At 39.7% G+C, this 19,663-nt stretch overlaps 1 protein-coding gene across 3 annotated transcripts in view; it reads right to left on the bottom strand.

Annotated features, from left to right (window-relative positions):
* LOC109043984 (uncharacterized) overlaps window positions 1–19,663 on the bottom strand; it is a 247,270-nt gene that overhangs the window by 84,590 nt on the left and 143,017 nt on the right. For all 3 annotated transcript variants that reach the window (XM_072306298.1, XM_072306299.1, XM_072306300.1), the window contains one exon: window positions 11,929–12,100. In XM_072306298.1, coding sequence (XP_072162399.1) covers window positions 11,929–12,100 — 172 coding nt within the window. The remainder of the gene's footprint in view (window positions 1–11,928; window positions 12,101–19,663) is intronic.

The following is a 19,663-nucleotide window of genomic DNA, read 5'->3' as shown; positions in this document are numbered from 1 at the left end:
ACTGCTCGCGCAGCTTCACATTTACTTACTTTGATCTCTGATTCATCAATAAATGATTATCCTGGTGTCATTTATCATTAATCAGTTTAAAGATATAGCGATAATGAATCATCAAGGGTCCGATTTCTAATTCAAGACCACATAATTTAGTTACAGAAACTGCAAAACAATTGATATGAGGCGAAAATGAAAAGAGAATGGTCAAAGATAAGAATGTCGATCAGGATTTGGACTTGCAGGAACGGATTTGCAGAATGCAAATCACAATAAGCCAATAGACTGTGGCTCCAGGTTGTAAGAAACGAAGAAAATTATTATCAAATGCATCAGGTATTGAAGTCGAAAATGGATTAAAATAAATGAAAATGAAAAGGTTCCGAGTTGCTTGGATCCTTCCTGTTATCAACCTTCGTTTGTTTACGACCCCGGGACCAAACGTTGGATGTTTCCGATGGCCGATGCTCAATCGGCAGCCGCCAAGCGCGCTACGCTGCGGATGTAATGTCATTAGAATTTGTATAAAATAGCTAGTGGGATTTTTTACAATGCGCCTTCTATTTACGCAAATGTCTCGCTTATGAATTGACTTAATGAATTCCCGATATTACCATTGAATTCTAAGCAAAATTCTGATGGAGATTGTGATAGGCTGTTCAAGTATTACGTAAGGAATTTTCGCCAACTTTTGGACCCTCCTCCCCCTTGTATGGCACCCGTAAGAAATCTCTGACCCCCCTTTTGAATTACGTAAGATTAGCTGGGACCCCCCCCCCCATTTTATCAGAAAAAAATGGAGAAAGTATAAAAGCTGGAATAAATTTAAGGCTTTTGTAAAGGTATTTTTTTGAAAATCGGCAAAAAAAGAAGAATTTGATAAAATAAAAAAAATAATTGTCAAGGAGTTTACCAGTTATAATAAATCAAAATTGGGGACTTTCGGGGACTTTTAGGGGTGTTTTTTCAAGAAAATCGGGTTTCACAGCTCACAACGCCGATAAAGTTTCTTTTCGTTCATTTTTTCATTTTTTAAACACATAGCCTTTTTTTACAGTGGAAAGCTTACGTAAGACTCGGCTTACCCCCCCCCCCCCCCCCCCCCCCAAGTGACTTACGTAATAATTGAACGGCCCCTTAGAGCCTCCAGTTCTTACCCTGTTTAGAGGCTCATTGGCAATTGTATTTTGCTACAGTGTAATTTTTCCCCTTCAGCGATTGAGAGCTTAACAGTCATCGCAGACATAGAGGCTTCCGAATCGGCTCCTCGTCATGCGAAAACGGTTCTACACCTAGAGTCCCTTTAATAAACCCAGAGTTAAGACATCTCGATTATCGGCTGGCCTTGGCTGGCCATAGTGTCACAAAAGTGTGCACCCAAATGAACGATAGGATAAGGAGTCCTGCGATGTCTATCATCCAAAAACAACAACATCAACAAAACTGATCAAAACCTAACCAAAGAAATTGCAATAAAATAAAATGAGATTGATTGTGGATAATTTCTTAATCTACTTTCATTTAGGTGCGATGAATGATTCACTCTTGATAAATCACAATTAGGTTATATTTTCATTATTTTTGTTCACATTCGAGCCACCGCCTCTTGGTGCACTCTTTTGTGACTCCATGAGCGAGAACCAATCAAAATTGGATTTTTTTTCAGGCCACTTCCAGTTGTCTCTGACCCCAACCAAGCCCGACCAGTATTGAGATGTCGTAACTCTGGGTATAAAGGGACTCTATCTACACCTAGAAATGTTTATCCACCCCACTCAGTTGATAAATCGAAAGCAGTTCTCCTGCGGCAAGATCCTTCTTTGCACCAAGCAGTCGCGATATCGAACGTGTGGCGGAGGGAGGGATTTCTTACCTTTTTTCATTTCTCCACCAAATATTCGATATACTCACGATCAGGGACGGGAAAATTTTTATCGGGAGAGTGGAGCACAGACTTTCCACGCCTCACTGAAATTCGTTCTCTACCCCTAAAAAAGGTTACTCCACCTCTAAGTAAGTTTCTCCACGCCTACAAAAGTTTCTCCACCCCTAAAAATTTTCTCCACCCCTGAAAAAAGTTTCGCCGCCCCTCGGAAATTTGTTTCTCTACCAACGAAAATCACTCTCCCTTGAGAGGAATCCCTTCTTCCCCCTAAAGATAGGTTTTCGTATACACAGCGTCCCATACCTACTTAGGGAAGATTTGACAACTAGCTGTAACACTGGACACAGGTATTTTAGCTTTTGAAGCGCATTCCTATTGTTCCTCCTCAACTCCCAGCGGAGGGATGGGGGTGAGAGACCTGATCTCGTTAGTTATTCCTCTCATGTCTCCTCAATGCGAGCCTTTTCTGAGTCTCGGGCAATTTTTTTTCGTTTCCGCGGCCCGGACGAAGCACGCGCGCAATCCGAATTCCTCGCACACGAGTCCACGACTCTCCTCTACGTCAAGCCGCGGTTCCATCTCCGGGTTCCACAAAATGCCAGAGGCGGGAAGTCAACTCCGCAGACAACTCCTATGGCCGCCTATGCGCCCTGCTGATGTGACTCAGTGGCCATGTTTACGTTTTGTGGCAAAAAATCGCCGGCTGTTTGTGTCTATTCCTTAATGTTTCGGAAAATTCTGGAGTTTTCTGCGGCCAGGCCACTATCCAGTATCAGAGGTGGCGCAACGCTGCGGCGGCCAGGCGGAATCGTGCAATCGTGCAGTGATCGTATTCAATGACAGGGAGTTGATCACTAACGTTAGAACTCAAGAACCCTTTCTCACAGCGCTGGGACTTCATTTTTTCATGAATTTAAGGATCATCCTCGACATTGAGGGACATGCGCTGAAAAAATAATTAAAGAGGTGTGTGAAAAAATGGCCAAAAATGCCTCAAGGCATTTTCGAATTTTGATCACTTGGGGTGATACAGTAGCTTCCGAGACGCCCAAAACCGGTCGCCGTTTTGCTTAGAAGCGCCGGGTTGCGACGTTGCCATTTTTTAAAGTGGAAACCTCTAAAAATTCATAACTCCGCCGCATCTCAACCGATTTCAATGAACTTTTTTTAAAATGTTTCTCTTAAATAGAGCTTTTTAGCGATGTTAGTTTTTTGGGGTTTACTTGGCTTTAAGTGGCACTTACGCGGTTTTAGCAGTTTTTGATAGACACAAAAATTTAGTTTTTATTTTACCACGATCGTGGAATCGACGGAATCTAAACAACCAATCTAAATGAAAGTTCAGATTCTCACCTTTCTAACGAGCACAAGATCATACCGGGGAAACGTTTAGTTTCCGAGATATGACCGCTCAAAGTTGGTCACATGCGCTTTTGCGCAATGTGAATGCGTCTTATCCCTGAGTCATTCGCGAACTAGGGGTCCCTTATGTTCAATTTACGTTGAAATAATTACACAGAGCAGTAAGGTGTACAACACGAGCCGTATTTTCACCTTCGGCTGCCGATGTGCGACGTTGCCATTTTTCTGAAGTGAAAACTCTTAAAAATGCATAACTCTGCTGCATTTCAACCGATTTCAATGAACTTTTTTTTTAAAATCCCCTTAAATAGAGCTATCTAATGGCATTTAGGTGTCTGGATTTTATTTACCTTGGGGAGGTACTTAGGTCGTTTATATGGTTCTTTCCAGAGATTTTCATACAAAAAATGTATTGCTATTTTTTTCTTTCTTTTTTTTCTTTTTTTTCGGAAGGGGGTCTGTATTTATTCCGATTTTTTTTAACATTCAAACTAGATCGGAAGGTCACCATCGCTTAAAGTATAATGCAAAAACCTTGGTAAATTAGCAACACCACCTTCTCTTGTACAATGAGAGCGTCGCCTTCAGTTTTTGTACACGTAAGAATAGTGATTAAAAGAATCCCTTTTTTAAAATTTCTTTCAATTAAATTTTGCCATTTCAAACCCTCCCACAACCTGCGGGAAAAAAAGAAAAGAAAATAGCAACACTATTTTTTGTATGAAAAATCTCTTGAAAGAACCATATAAACGACCTAAGTGCCTCCCCAAGGTAAATAAAATCCAGACACCTAAATGCCATTAGATAGCTCTATTTAAGGGGATTTTAAAAAAAAAGTTCATTGAAATCGGTTGAAATGCAGCAGAGTTATGCATTTTTAAGAGTTTTCACTTCAGAAAAATGGCAACGTCGCACATCGGCAGCCGAAGGTGAAAATACGGCTCGTGTTGTACACCTTACTGCTCTGTGTAATTATTTCAACGTAAATTGAACATAAGGGACCCCTAGTTCGCGAATGACTCAGGGATAAGACGCATTCACATTGCGCAAAAGCGCATGTGACCAACTTTGAGCGGTCATATCTCGGAAACTAAACGTTTCCCCGGTATGATCTTGTGCTCGTTAGAAAGGTGAGAATCTGAACTTTCATTTAGATTGGTTTTTGTTTAGATTCCGTCGATTCCACGATCGTGGTAAAATAAAAACTAAATTTTTGTGTCTATCAAAAACTGCTAAAACCGCGTAAGTGCCACTTAAAGCCAAGTAAACCCCAAAAAACTATACATCGCTAAAAAGCTCTATTTAAGAGAAACATTTTTAAAAAAAAGTTCATTGAAATCGGTTGAGATGCGGCGGAGATATGAATTTTTAAAGGTTTCCACTTTAAAAAATGGCAACGTCGCAACCCGGCGCTTCTGAGCAAAACGGCGACCGGTTTTGGGCGTCTCGGAAGCTACTGTATCACCCCAAGTGATCAAAATTCGAAAATGCCTTGAGGCATTTTTGGCCATTTTTTCACACACCTCTTTTTATTGACCACGGAAATAAGAAGTTTTCAACCGTCGGAAGAAGTTATTAGTAATGAAACTTCCAAACTCCGGTCAAACATCCACAACATTTTTTCTGACTGAAATATCGTAAGTAATCTTTCATCTTTCTTTCCGGTCCGGTTCACGCTACCAGAGAGCCTCTCATCTAGAAAAATTTTTGTGAGAGGTGCCTCGATCGGTTTCTGAAATCTTCACTGATAGAGCCGAAGTTGAGGCGAATTGGCATCAAAAGGCTTCTGCATATGTACATATCCCACCTATAATAGTTACCCGACCTATGCCAGCAATTCTTTCGTTCACGGTAACTATCGTTAGATTTACGTTAGCCTCTTCAAAGAGCCGTATGCAAAAACGACATTTTTCGCCCCCCCCCCCACTAAAACTTATTCAAACTTCGTCTATCAGTTACTAATACTGGAGCGCTTCTTTCCCCAAATTTTCAGACCCCTAAAAAATTTTTTTTGGGGGGGGGGGCGCTAGGGGGGGTGGAAGTCAAAACCTGTGAACCTCGATATCTTTCGAACGAAAAAAGATATTGAAGCCCGGTTTGGACGAAAAATCGTCTAAAATTGCATACTTTAAGATTTAAAAGGTCAAAATCCCAAAATTACATTTTTAAGTTAACTTATGTGCTTTTTTTCAGTTTTTGAGGAAAAAAAATTTCTTTTAAACAGATTAAACTGAAATTTCACATTTTTTGATTTGAACCAAAACCAGTTTTTAAAATTGCTCGTCTTTTTCCGAATCCAACGAGTGGTCGTATAAGCTGGGGAACCGAACGTTCACCGAAAATTCACGTTTTTAAAATTACAGCTCCGTAGCGCTATTTTAGAGGCCCACTGAGCGCCAACCGGCCGCTCAGTGGTCCTGTACGGAGCTGTAATTTTAAAAACGTGAATTTTTTGGAAGTATCTGTAATTTCTGAACTCAGCGACCCTCAAGAGTCCCTAATAATGCATTTTGCTCAGTTTGAACATTCAATCTGATTGAATAACAGTCAAATCCGACTTTTTTGCGCGCGAAAATCGGTCGGCGCGCGTTGAGCGGAAACTTCAATCGATCATAACTCCGGAACCGTTCGGTTCCCCAGCTTATACGACCACTCGTTGGATTCGGAAAAAGACGAGCAATTTAAAAAACTGGTTTTGGTTCAAATCAAAAATGTGAAATTTCAGTTTAATCTGTTTAAAAGAAATTTTTTTTCCTCAAAAACTGAAAAAAAGCGCATTAGTTAACTTAAAAATGTATTTTTGGGATTTTGACCTTTAAAATCTTAAAGTATGCAATTTTAGACGATTTTTCGTCCAAACCGGGCCTCAATATCTTTTTTCCTTCGAAAGATATCGAGGTTCACGGGTTTTGACTTCCACCCCCCCTAGCGCCCCCCCCAAAATTTTTTGGGGGTCTGAAAATTTGGGGAAAGAAGCGCTCCAGTATTAGTAACTGATAGACGAAGTTTGAATAAGTTTTAGTGGGGGGGGCGAAAAATGTCGTTTTTGCATACGGCTCTTTGGCAATTTTGTCCATTTTGGTCTTATGAAGAACTGTATAAATTTTCGGTTAAATCGCATTTACCGTTTACTTATAAACGGTAATTAACGTAAGTGCCCTACTTACGCTGTTTTCCACTAAACTGTTTTTATATGAAAGTTCCATTCCTTGGTTTCCTTGGTAACCTTTGTTTGGTATCAGCTGATGTTTTATTTCAATTTATTTTTTTCTTTTTTTTCATTTTTTTCTTTCTTTTTTTAATAAATCATTGCTAGGTTAGTTCTAATTTTTTTGCCAGCTTTCATTCTACCTCCCCCCCCCCTCCACCCGCAGCTCCTATTTCTATCGATTTTATCATTTTTTTTTGTATGGCATGTCTTGCTCCCCTACCACCATTTTTTCGGGGTTATAGATATTTTAGCGGCCTCTAGACCCGTGACTCCAGTCACGGGCATTTCGCTAGTATATAAGGAACTAGCCCGCGGGCTTTCCGCTGACTGAAATCACGGGTCTAGATGCTTCACCAAAAATTTAGTTACGGGGAGCATTATTCCGATATTGTTTTGGGGATGATGCCACTATTAGACCACATGAGAGCTTATTTTGCCTGAGTGAGCGTGCCATTTCACGACGATACCTACCGCTGTTCGACCACGCGGAAGCTCCTGTTGCCTACACTGAAATTGAGGGCGAAATGAAATGACGTTAATTTGGACTGCATTTTGCAATATGGAACTATGAATTCTAGCCCGGTTTAAAAACAACGTATGTGCCATTAGTTTCCCTATGCGCATAAGTGTTTTTACAGATAAGCCAGAATTTATAGTTCCAAATTGCAAAATGCAGTCCTTTTATCTTCTCCAGTTTGGTGAAAAGCTATTTTTTTAAAAACGTTCCAAGTAATCGTGAAATTTCACGATGAAAGAGCTATTCCACTATTTCCACGTTCTTATTTTATTTCAATCTCCCTCTCACTGCTTTCTTCTTTTTACTTTTCATTTCTTCTGTCTGTTTGCTTCTCCCACTTTCATTATCTTCTCCTTCTCTCTAAATTTATTTTAGCTTATTTTCTTTCACTCTCCTTATTCTGCACCATTCGTTGTTCTCCTTTTTCTTCATGGTCATCATCAGCATCAGCATCATAATCATCATCCTCATCACTCTCTTTTAGTGTTCATGTGCTCGGACGGGAAGTAAAAAAAAAATAAAAACAGCTTAATGAATAACAGTTAAGAGGAGCAACTACTTTACTAACAAACGCGGTCCCGACATGACATAAAAACAAATTAGCAGACAGAGGACGTCTATTGCACGGACGATGATACCACTCTTCGGCCACGTGAGAACTTGTGTTGTCTACACTAATCATTGAAGGCAAACTGTCATTTCACGACGACAATACCGCCATTCACATTCAACCACGTAGAAACTCGTGTTGCCTACCTTGAAATTTAAGGTGAACTGAAATGGCGTTACTGTAATCTTTTCCTGTTTGGTAAACACTTTTTTTTCTTTTTTTTTTTTAATTGGAGAGATCGGTAATCTACTTGATAAGTGTTCAGCACAATTTATGGTGAGAGGTTAAGAGCGTGAAGGGGGTCTTGAACCGGTAGACAAAAAAAATGTAACATAACCTATGACCTACCAATGTGTGATTAGATGTTTTTTTTATCTTACTCTCAATTTATAAAACTCGACACATTTAATTTATTTAAAATTCAATTAATTTAAAATCAAATTCTTTGTCCGGCAAGGATGAATGTTACTGAATTAGGATGAACTTAGATTAAACGGGATAAATGCAGTTTTATGCTTATCAATCCTTTTGCATCTGGAAAATGCAGAAACTTGGTATTACGGTTGGATGCGAATGAAACTCTGGGTCCTGTTGGTTTTTGGTTTGACAAAACATGCCTCTTCCGCAATGCATTTCTGAAATGTCAAATACTTTCAAAATGGCAGCATGCGAATCCACCCGTAAACGTCCATAATACCAAGTTTCCACCATTTTCCTCGCCATTTTGAAGGTATTCAGAATTTCAAAAAATCTGATGACGGATTCGTCTTTTTCATGCCGAAGTGTCCCCTAATACCAAGTTTCATGCAAATTCAGCGATAAGCAGCCTAATTTATTCTCTTGCCGCTCAAGGTCGCCATATTGACCGCCGCCATTTTGAGAAGGACAAAAATTTTCCGGAAAAATAATGCCAGAATCGTTTTTCTCGTTCTAAAAAACCTGTGAGAACCAAGTTTCATCCCAATCCATTGACGAAAACGGGGATTTAGATTTCCGATATTTTGAAATTTGACCGGCGGTCAGTTTGTCAAAAATCAAGAGTTTGACTTGCGGTTTGTGCCAAAAATTTTCTTTTTTAATTCTCTTTGAATTGATGTGTCACAAAGGAGATGTTGCCGTTTGAAAAAAAAAGTTGGGACCCGTAGCCCCCCCCCCCAGGAGGGGGGGGGGCAAAAAGTTTGGGGACCCTGAAAGTAGCTTACATTGATCTTTAAACATTCACGAAGTTTTGTTTCAAAATATTAATTAGGTAAAATTTTAGAAGGGGTGAAAGGGACTTTTGGGACGCCCTGTATACTTGAAGATAGAATATAGGTGAGTTGAGTAGAAACAAAACGAACACATCAAACACAGCAAACGCATTAAATACAACAGGCGCATCAAACACAATAAATATAGCAAACTCATCAAATGCGATAAACATATCAGACTTGACAAACGCATTAAACACAACAGGCACATCAAACACAACAAACACATCAAACACATCAAACACATCAAGCACATCAAGCACAACAAATACAGCAAACTCATCAAACACGACAAAAACACATGAAACATCAAACACAACAAAAACATCAAACACAACAAATGCATCAAACACAACAAACGCATTAAACACATCAAACACAACAAACACACCAAACACAGCAAACATATTAAACACGACGAACACTACAAACACAACAAATACATCAAACACAACAAACACAGCAAAATCTTCAAACACGATAAACATACCTTTTATCCCGGTTAATATCAATACATCCCGTTTTATCCCTATCTATATCCAATATTACCCATATCTATCCTGATTTATTCTATCTATCCCGTTTCAAATTGATTATTCCACTTTCCCATCCTGTTTCATATCGGACAATTTATCAAAGATCGATAAACAAAGATCGATGTATCGAAGGGTGGGATAACCCTACCTATCCTGTTTTATCCTTATCTTTACGGTTACACACTGATTATTCTCCTTTTCTCAAACTTCCTCCATTTAACTCAATTAATATCAATGTCGTTCCCCATCCCGTTTTATCCATGTCTATCATATTTTATATCGAACTATATATCGAAGATCGATAGACGTTACCCTGTTTTATCACTATCTATCCTGTTTAATTCTTATCTACCCCGTTTCACACTGATTATTCCCCTTTTCTTAAAATTCCTACCTTTTATCCCGGTGACTATCAATAAATTCCGTATTATCCCTGTCTATCCTGCTTTATATCGAACGATTTATCGAAGATCTATATACAAAACAATACTTTATCCCTACGAATGAAACCTCAAAATATGATGGTAGGGGTGCAAGGCATGCCATAAGAAAAAAAATATAAATAAAAAATTAGTGGGGGTGGGGGGCTACGGGAGTTAGAAAAATGAGCTGGGAGGGGAGAGGTAGAATAAATGCTGGCAAAAAAATTAGAACTAACCTGGCAATGATTAAAAAAAAAAAAAAAAAAAAGTATAAAATCCGTTGACTTGGCCGAGAAATGGAAATAAAACATCTGCTGATAGCAAACAAAGGTTACCAAGAAACCAAGGAATGAAACTTTCATAAAAACAGTTTAGTGGAAAACAGCGTAAGTAGGGCACTTACGTTAATTACCGTGTATAAGTAAACGGTAAATGCGATTTAACCGAAAATCTATACAGTTCTTCATCAGATCAAAATGGACAAAATTACAAAATTTGAGACAGCTAACGTAAATCTGACGATAATTATCGTGAACGAAAGAATTGCTGACATAGATCCGGTAACTATTATAGGTGGGATGGGATGGGATGGGATGGGATTACAACTCTCACCCTCCTTTTTGCCGATAAGAAGAAGACAAGCAGGGAATTCCAACACCGAGTGTTGGAAAAGCGCGCCGCGCTATGAGAATGTATCTATATTATCACATTCAGTTTTATGCTTTTGTTCACAGTTTTCTAAAAATCAAGAATTCAGTTAAAAGGAACATAAGTTTTAACTGGACACAAATGTTTAAATAATGCGTTCAAAATTGGATAAAAATCGGGGAACAGTGAATGCGAGTTCAGACGGCATGTCGCGCTTCACAAGATCAATGCAATCCGCGCTAGCTGCGTGCGGAATCACGGAGGAACGATTACCACAGAATCCTTGTAGGGAGAGAATGGACAACGGACATCTCGATTTATGTAGCTACCCAAAAGGGCGACTGGGGTGTCAAGTTTAGTGTTCCTCCGCTTGGGCCCGAGATGTGGGTTCAGTTCTCGACGTCCGAAGTAATCGACTGTGACCTGTTAATTATAAGCCGTTGTTTCACAGTAATGGCTCATTAATCGATCATAGATCCATGCATCCTTCTGATTTCAGATTTTTTTTTCTCTCTTAAACACAAACACAAATTATTTCTTCTCAAAAGGAATAGACAGGGTGTTTCAGGATTAAGTAAGAATATTGAAGGAGTCGATTCTTTGGGTCAAAAAAAGACGTTTTTGTGGAGTAACTTTTTTTTTTTTTTTTTTTTTCAATCAAAAACGATTTCCCTGGGGGTCACCCCCACCCCCTTCGCGCCCATTCGCTCAATACAGTCCCTATTATCTCGGAAACGATGAGTCATAGCGAAAAACGCAAGATACCTTTATTCAATATTTTTCAACGTTACCTAAATATAGAGGTGCCGTCAAAAATCAATTTTTGTTGCTGGAAACATCAATTTTGGTCACATATAAGTTCGATACCCCACCCCCCCTTAAAATAAGTTTTCCCTCTTTTGAAGGTCAAAAATGAAGAGTGCGCGAAAAATTACCCCCAATTACCAATTTTCATTAATATTGGTTGATAAACATTGTCAAATTGTTAAAAAGACGATTTTTTCCCTCCAACTTGGGGGGGGGGGGGGCGTAGCTCCCAGGGAAAGCATTTTTGGAAAAAAAGTTACACTACAACAACGTCTTTTTTAGACCCAAAGAATCGAATCCTTCTATATTCGTATTTAATCCTGAGACACTCTCTATATGTCGTAATTTTTGAGGGAAAAAGAACCAACATTAAAAAGAAGCTAAGAAGAGGCCGCGAAGCGGAGGGGTTGCGCCACGTTGCGGCCAGAAGGCATAGGCCCCTAATACTACTCCAGGAATTAAAGCGCAACAGATTGCATACTTTCCAGGCTTTATTAAAAAAGTAGTATGGTATGAGGGATAAACTTACTGACCTCCTTGCGGAATCTACGCACTTTTTCAATACTACATCCGGACTTTCCGGATTAGTAGATCCCCTGATTTCTTGAATGGGGATATATTTGAATCAAGGTAATAGAACTGACTTTGAATGGCCTGTGTGAGGGTGAAATACATGATTTGATTACCTGTCGAGGAGGATGACGCTACTTCCGCTCCTGCGATGGCAGAGGCCCCAAATAGATATTGCCTCGCTGCTGATGTTGACGGTGGAGTACTGGACCCCAATGTCGGCCGTTACGGACGACTGCATGACGAACTCCCCCTGGAGCTCCGACGGGAAGTAGCAGGCCGACCAGCCTGGAACAAGCAACCCCACCATCCGAGATTAAATGATTAATCCTCGTGGATATCAATCCGCATTTACTTCTACTTGCAAATTATATTCTTACCAAAAGACTCTTGGCTCTTCCTAACTAAAAATTAAACTCGTTATTTTCCTCCATAGAGAAAATACAGAAGGTGGTGGCAAGGCAGCCATCTTGAAGATTTGCTATGACGTAGAAAAGTACACGGACTGGCGCGCTGTTCATGCCGCAATCACACGCTGAATGTGGAAGTCATCGGCCTGATGCCTGAATTTTGCGCGTGCCGCGCAAAATTCAGCAACGATTCTCAGCGACCATCGGATAATGTCGGATTTGTCTGCACTATTCGAATTGATTTGTTACACATGTGGATGAAAATAACTTGAATTAGTGAAAGAGGTTGTTCCAAAAACGCCGATTTTGGCCCCCCCCCCCCCTGGATTTGGCCCAAACTTTGTTCAGATGTTGTACTAAGTGTCCCCGATGCTTGGGCAAAATGTCAGCCCCCTCGGATGATTAGGGGGGAGGGGGCAGGGGGGCAAAGTTGCAATTTTTTCAAAACTTTAAAAATCGATATTTCGCGAACGGTTTGAGTGTAAGTGTTGCGGTTTGCGCTAAAAAACGTTAAAAAATATTCTCTACACGAATATTGATGCTGTTTGCATGGTTGCGTAATTTATCGTAGTCATAAATCGATTTTTTCGATTTTGAAGGTTCTACTTTTTTTCGTTTTTCGTCTCTCCTCTCCAGGCGGTTGTTGCTATGTGAATAAAAACCAATTGAGGTGATTCTCCATGAAATTCTGCATCTACCACACTTTGTTTGACTTTGAGGAAACGTTTTATTCTTTAGTTATAGCGATTTTTCTGCGCGTTCCCGGTTACGCGCGGGCGGCATATTGGCGGCGCTCCATCCCCCCCGGGCGAGGCAGAGGTTGTTTCACTGCTAGGGCCTTATATTCATGCTGTAGGCTGTAATTATTGATATTTTCTCCTTTCCCCACCCTTCCCCTCCTATAAATATGTTTTTTATGCTTCGTTATACAGGGTGTCCCGGACCACCCGTACCAGGTCTTTTTCTCGGTTGGTTTAGGTAGTACGAAGTGGGGGACCGCGGGGTTAAACAGGGAATTGACCCCAAGGTATCCGAATTTCATGGCCCCGAAGCCCCCTACCCTCCCTTGGGGGGTAAAAGAGGGAGGCACAATGTCTCCCGACTTTAGGGATCGTGGCCCCCTCTTTACTCCCCAAGGGCGGCATGGAGAGTTTGCCCACCCATAAACCTAGCCCTCTCCCCCCCCCCCACCCCCGTCCTTTTGGACGGGTACCGATTGCTAAGAATGCTGCCTCGTAATTTCCCCATTTTTTTCTCAAACCGCAAAGTGGAAATTCCTCTACCCTCCTAAAGTCCTTCAAGGAGTTTGCACTCCCTAAGATTTGGAGACATCACAAACATCATGCTTAGAATTCGTAAGAAATGGGTCGTCGATAAGCGCAGGATCTTAAAATAATGATTATTGCCACGAGGTATGATCCCCTTCCATCTCTGAATACTGCATTTTAAGTTTTACATAAGTATTCCATGTGCAATATCCGAAAAAATGGCTCAAATCTAAGGAAACTCGGATTTCCATCTAATTTTATCGATGGTATGTGGCAACGTCGCGCCGCGGTGGGAGGCTGTATAGATAAACACATGTACATAATCACTAGTAATCTGGTCATAACGTATGAAAATTCAAGGTTTGCTGAAATTTGCTCAATGAGCTCGGTGAGGAACAGCCTCCTAATACTGAAATAGGTACTCGGTTTTTTGTGTTTTCCGGGGATAAAATATGGCAACATCGGCTTTTTTGGGAGGCTTTGAATCCAAAAACTGTTTTAGAGGAAGTATTTGACCATCTACGTATATTGTTCGCCAAAGGAGTTCAATTTTGGTGTAAGATGAGTCGCCCTTTTTAAACCATTTTAAAAAATGATGAAAAACAGGAAAATTATATTAACAAAACAAAAAACATTTTAAACAATGAGCTCAATGTTTAAAAGCAACAAAAATTGGCCAAAGTGACCCTCTTACACCTCTAATGAACATACTTGAAGGACTTTTTACTCCTACAATGGGATCATTGTGAAACAGCGCGTCAAATGCCGCGACATTTGAGTCGAGCGACGGTCGAGCAGCGGTTTGACTACAAAATGCTAAAATCGCTGATTTTTGCATTTTGAGAGCTAAGAACGAGAGATTCTAATCCTCGTGGGTCCAAACCGTTATTTTTCTCTTAAAATATTGTATCAGAAGTCTCATTATCCGCATTTGCGACTTTTTACCTCGATTGCATTTACCGAAAAAAAATCTGCAAGATCGCCAAGATTGCCAAGATGAGAAATCGGTGAAACATCTTAACTACCTTGCGGGACCACTCAAACTTAAGCTACGACCCTGAGATTTTTTTGTGTTTTTTTCTCTAACTATGAGACAACTTTTTGGCAGGTATCTCTGTTGGATTTCGCAATTTTTTTTTTTTTTTTTTTTTTTGTAACGTCCAAAATGGGACACCCTACTGTTCAAACGCGTTCAATGCCTGGGCGGCAGCCATTATGGCCGCCATTTTGGCTTTTGGAGAACTTCTATCAGCTTATTTTGTTATTTGCACCTCATTTTTGGAATCTACGACCCAAAAAACCTATACAGTGACACCTCATTCGACGATATTTGCCTCAACAAAATATTTCACCCCGCAACGGCAGCCCTTTTGGCCGCCATTTTGATTTTTTTTGGGCTTCAATGGATCCGTTGTAAGTTTTTGACATCATAGGTGAAATCTCCGACCCAAAGAACCCTACCAAGGACACCCTACTTGGCACTTTTACATACGAATCGCAGTTTTGACCCTATCTTGGAGATTTTGGCGGCCATCTTGGATTTGGGGCATCCCTTTGGGTCGGAGAGTATTTTGGACCTTAAATTCGGATTCTACGACCAAAATTACATAAGAATTGACCCCAATCATGACATCAAAATCAAATTCCATAATTTTCACCCCCCGAGCCCCCATTTTGGCCGCCATCTTGATTTTTGGGGGTTAGACGCAAAATTGCGCTTGACAACATCGAAATTCCTCTTTTACGCATCGAAATGAAGAGATTAAGATATTTTCCACACTTGCTTCACTTACCGTTCCACGGGAAGCTTTTTTTGAACATAAGAACCCGGACTAGAGCTTGCGACAAATGCTAATGGCTCGCGCATTGGACTGTTCCCAATATGATACGGGTTCGATTCTGGCGGTTTGCGCCTGATTGTTATCAAAATTGACAATTTTCAACCAAAAGATATAGTCAATGTAACCCAAAGAAAAACTAACCAAAAAATATTGACTGCACGTTCAGGTTACTGTGTTCAAGGGTGCCACACACGGGAGACATGAGGCGACCAAAAGTGAGGCTTTGATGCGCGCGCGGTTCGCATGTTTGGATCGTAATTACGCAGAGGATTCGAACCGTATGGGGAAGTTGCATTATCCTTTTTATGATGAAATCAGATTTCGCAAGTTCCATAATACTTTCCTCGCATACAATTTTTTAAAGTAAGATGTACGTAAGCAAAGTGTTAAAAAATCAGTGTATTATTTTTCAGAGTTTTTTTCACAATTATTTCATTTAAATTTAATGAATGATGCAAGAATCTCAATTTTACTTAACACCCTGATGAGGTTCTTCATTTACCTTCATCACTACCAAGTAGATGCAAGTTCTATTGTGAACTTAGTTGGCAAATGAAAATGCAAACGATTAATCTCATTTTTTTGTTCCCCGACTCCAAATAGTAGAAGTTCTAAAGCATATATTTAAAACTGTATTTATCATTCCTCAATTAATGTATGGTTAAGGTACCTTCATTACCACTAAGTAGATGAAAGTTCCACTGTGAACTTCTAGTTGTCCCCTAAAAATTCAACAATTTTCTTTATATCACAACTCCAAATAGTAGAAATTCTGAGGCATGGGGCATGGTTAAAAACTGTATTTATTAGAGTACCTGTATAGCGAGAGTATGGACAGATCGCTTCATGGAGGGCTTAGGGCCCAAAAGTGCAGCCACCCTTTTAACCAACTTCTAACGCACAAAATTTCACTGCCAGTCTGCAGATTCCAATTCTAACCATGATGGCCAAGAATGTACAGAAATGAGCGTTCTTCCGCGAAATTGAGTAAATTTATGCAAAAACTGAGTCAAACACGTGCTTAATAAACGACGGTTCGTAACAATAGTATTAGTAAATCGTTCTGGATAATTGAAATTCATAGGTTGGCTGCATTTCTGGGCCCTAATTTTATTCGCAGAAACATCGGTGAAGGCCTGATGGATTTTCGGAGTTTCACATCTGTCCATACTCTCGCTATACAGGTACTCTAGTATTTATCATTCCTCAATTAATGCAAGGTTGGCTGTTTGCATGGAAATGATAGTAATATAGTTGGTTTTCCTATTTTTCTGAACATCAGATTAAGTTGATGTAGCAAGTTGTTGTCAGCAAGAGCTATTGACAGATTTAGTTTATAATGGTCTATTTTTTATTGTCTCATAGGAGCATTATTAATATTTAATACAAAATTCTCTGGGTTCTCCGGAATACTATGCTACCTCTTATCAAGGATGTTTTTGCTAATGTTGTTGCTATTATAGTGACGGAAGAGATAATCTGGGTAAAAGTAGGACAAATATCTGGATGCCAAGTTCATAAGAAAATCTCATCAACAGAGATGCAATTTTGCCTCCGAAATTTTCTGCATCACGCTAGGTTTCTGTAGAGTACATGTATAGCGAGAGTATGGACAGATCGCTTCATGGAGGTCTTAGGGCCCAAAAGTGCAGCCATCCTTCTAACCAACTTCTAACACACAAAATTTCACTGTCAGTCTGCAAATTCCAATTCTAACCAAGATGACCAAAAATGTACAGAAATGGGCGTTCTTCCGCAAAAATTAGTAAATTTATGCAAAAACTGAGTCAAATACGTGCTTAATAAACGACGGTTCGTAACAATAGTATTAGTAAATCGTTCTGGATAATTGAAATTCATAGGTTGGCTGCATTTCTGGGCCCTAATTTTATTCGCAGAAACATCGGTGAAGGCCTGATGGATTTTCGGAGTTTCACATCTGTCCATACTCTCGCTATACAGGTACTCTAGTATTTATCATTCCTCAATTAATGCAAGGTTGGCTGTTTGCATGGAAATGATAGTACTATAGTTGGTTTTCCTATTTTTCTGAACATCAGATTAAGTTGATGTAGCAAGTTGTTGTCAGCAAGAGCTATTGACAGATTTAGTTTATAATGGTCTATTTTTTATTGTCTCATAGGAGCATTATTAATATTTAATACAAAATTCTCTGGGTTCTCCGGAATACTATGCTACCTCTTATCAAGGATGTTTTTTGCTAATGTTGTTGCTATTATAGTGACGGAAGAGATAATCTGGGTAAAAGTAGGACAAATATCTGGATGCCAAGTTCATAAGAAAATCTCATCAACAGAGATGCAATTTTGCCTCCGAAATTTTCTGCATCACGCTAGGTTTCTGTAGAGTACATGTATAGCGAGAGTATGGACAGATCGCTTCATGGAGGTCTTAGGGCCCAAAAGTGCAGCCATCCTTCTAACCAACTTCTAACACACAAAATTTCACTGTCAGTCTGCAAATTCCAATTCTAGCCAAGATGGCCAAAAATGTACAGAAATGGGCGTTCTTCCGCAAAAATGAGGAAATTTATGCAAAAAGTGAGTCAAATACGTGCTTTTTAAACGATGGTTCGTAACAATGGGCCTGTTGCAAACTTTTGCTAGAGCAAAAATAAGAGTTGTTTCTTGTAGATAATGCCTCAAAAATCACGATGAGCGCATCGGCAAAGTCTGAAATGCACTCATAACTTCACAATCTGCGTAAGAAATTTGCGTTTTTTTAAGCTTCCCGCTTCAAAAACGATACTACGGCACAGGTGAACATTTTGTTAGAGGAGTCGCTCCATCGTCGGCGATTTTCATCATGGCCGACGCTTGCTCGCAGTTCCGTGCGTGATTCGAGGAGAGTTCAAGGTCAATCAATTCGGGCGTGGAAAATATGAACGTTAACACACCGATTGTCATCCGGTCTAATCTAGTTCAGGTGTTATATCTCGTCCCATCAAACGTGTTTCGGCGGATTGGCGTCGGCCATGATGATTATTGCCGACGATGGAGCGACTCCTCTTACAAAATGTTCACCTGTGTCGTAGTATCGTTTTTGAAGCGGGAAGCTCAAAAAAACCGCAAATTTCTTACGCAGACTGTGAAGTTATGAGTGCATTTCAGACTTTGCCGATGCGCTCATCGTGATTTTTGAGGCATTATCTATAAGAAACAACTCTTATTTTTGCTCTAGCAAAAGTTTGCAACAGGCCCATTGTATTAGTAAATCGTTCTGGATAATTGAAATTCATAGGTTGGCTCCATTTCTGCGCCTTTACTTTATTCGCAGAAGCATCGGTGAGGGACTGATGGATTTCCGGAGTTTCACATCTGTCCTTACTCTCGCTATACATATAGTAGGTACTCTTGGTTTCTGCAAGAGGGTCTACACAACGCGCTGATCAAAATTTCATTGAATTACTTATTAATTTTAGAATGTGTGCCAAAGTCACAGTATTCCACAAGAATTGAAAATCTGAAAAATCTAAAAAAAAAAAAAAAAAAAAAAAAAAAAAAAAACGAACAAGTATCCCGCAGCTTCTGCGCAATTTGCACCCTAGCTCACAATCTTCAGAGGATAGCTTAAATACTTTACCCTTCAAACATTGTTTACACTGATATTGGACTAACTGATTATAAGTATATGATATAGTGGATCAGAGCGTTACATACCAGACTTAATTGAGCGGAGATTGTTAGTTGAAGGAAGTGCATTAACTGCTGCCAAGGATTCACAAACTCTGACCTGACATAAATTTCCTCCATACTTGAGATACAGTCAGATGTTTAGAATTCTGGACATTCAGTTATTGTTCACATACCAAAAAAATTGACTTGCTAATACAACCGTTTTGCATTACATAACTTCTCAATGAAACATATCAACAGTTATGATAAGGTTCTCAACAGCACTCCAATAGCAGCGATAGCTAAGGGACCCCTACCTACCTACCCGGCAGCAAAATATGAAGATTAAGAGACTGAAATTTTACTTCACATGGTGCTAATGTACCTACCCGGCAGCAAAATATGAAGATTAAGAGACTGAAATTTTACTTCACATGGTGCTAATGTTGTCAAGACAATATTACACTCCATTCACAGTAAATGAAAATTTAGATGACTAAAATTATCAAGTTGCAGTAGGTATCCAGGAAGTTGCACCAACCAAGAAAACTCGGTGCTTCTCACTGAAGAAACATCTCACTGGGGGAGGTGGAACCATCGAAAGTACCACAAATGTTTCGTAGAATGGGTGAATAACTGATTTAGAAGGTAATAAGTCCCTTCAGGACATTTTTGAAGAGTTTCAAAAGAAAGAATT

Source organism: Bemisia tabaci, chromosome 1 (assembly GCF_918797505.1).
Source record: "Bemisia tabaci chromosome 1, PGI_BMITA_v3".
In the NCBI taxonomy this organism is placed as follows: domain Eukaryota; kingdom Metazoa; phylum Arthropoda; class Insecta; order Hemiptera; family Aleyrodidae; genus Bemisia; species Bemisia tabaci.
Note: the sequence above shows the minus strand (reverse complement) of the source record. Positions and strands in the feature narration are given on the sequence as shown.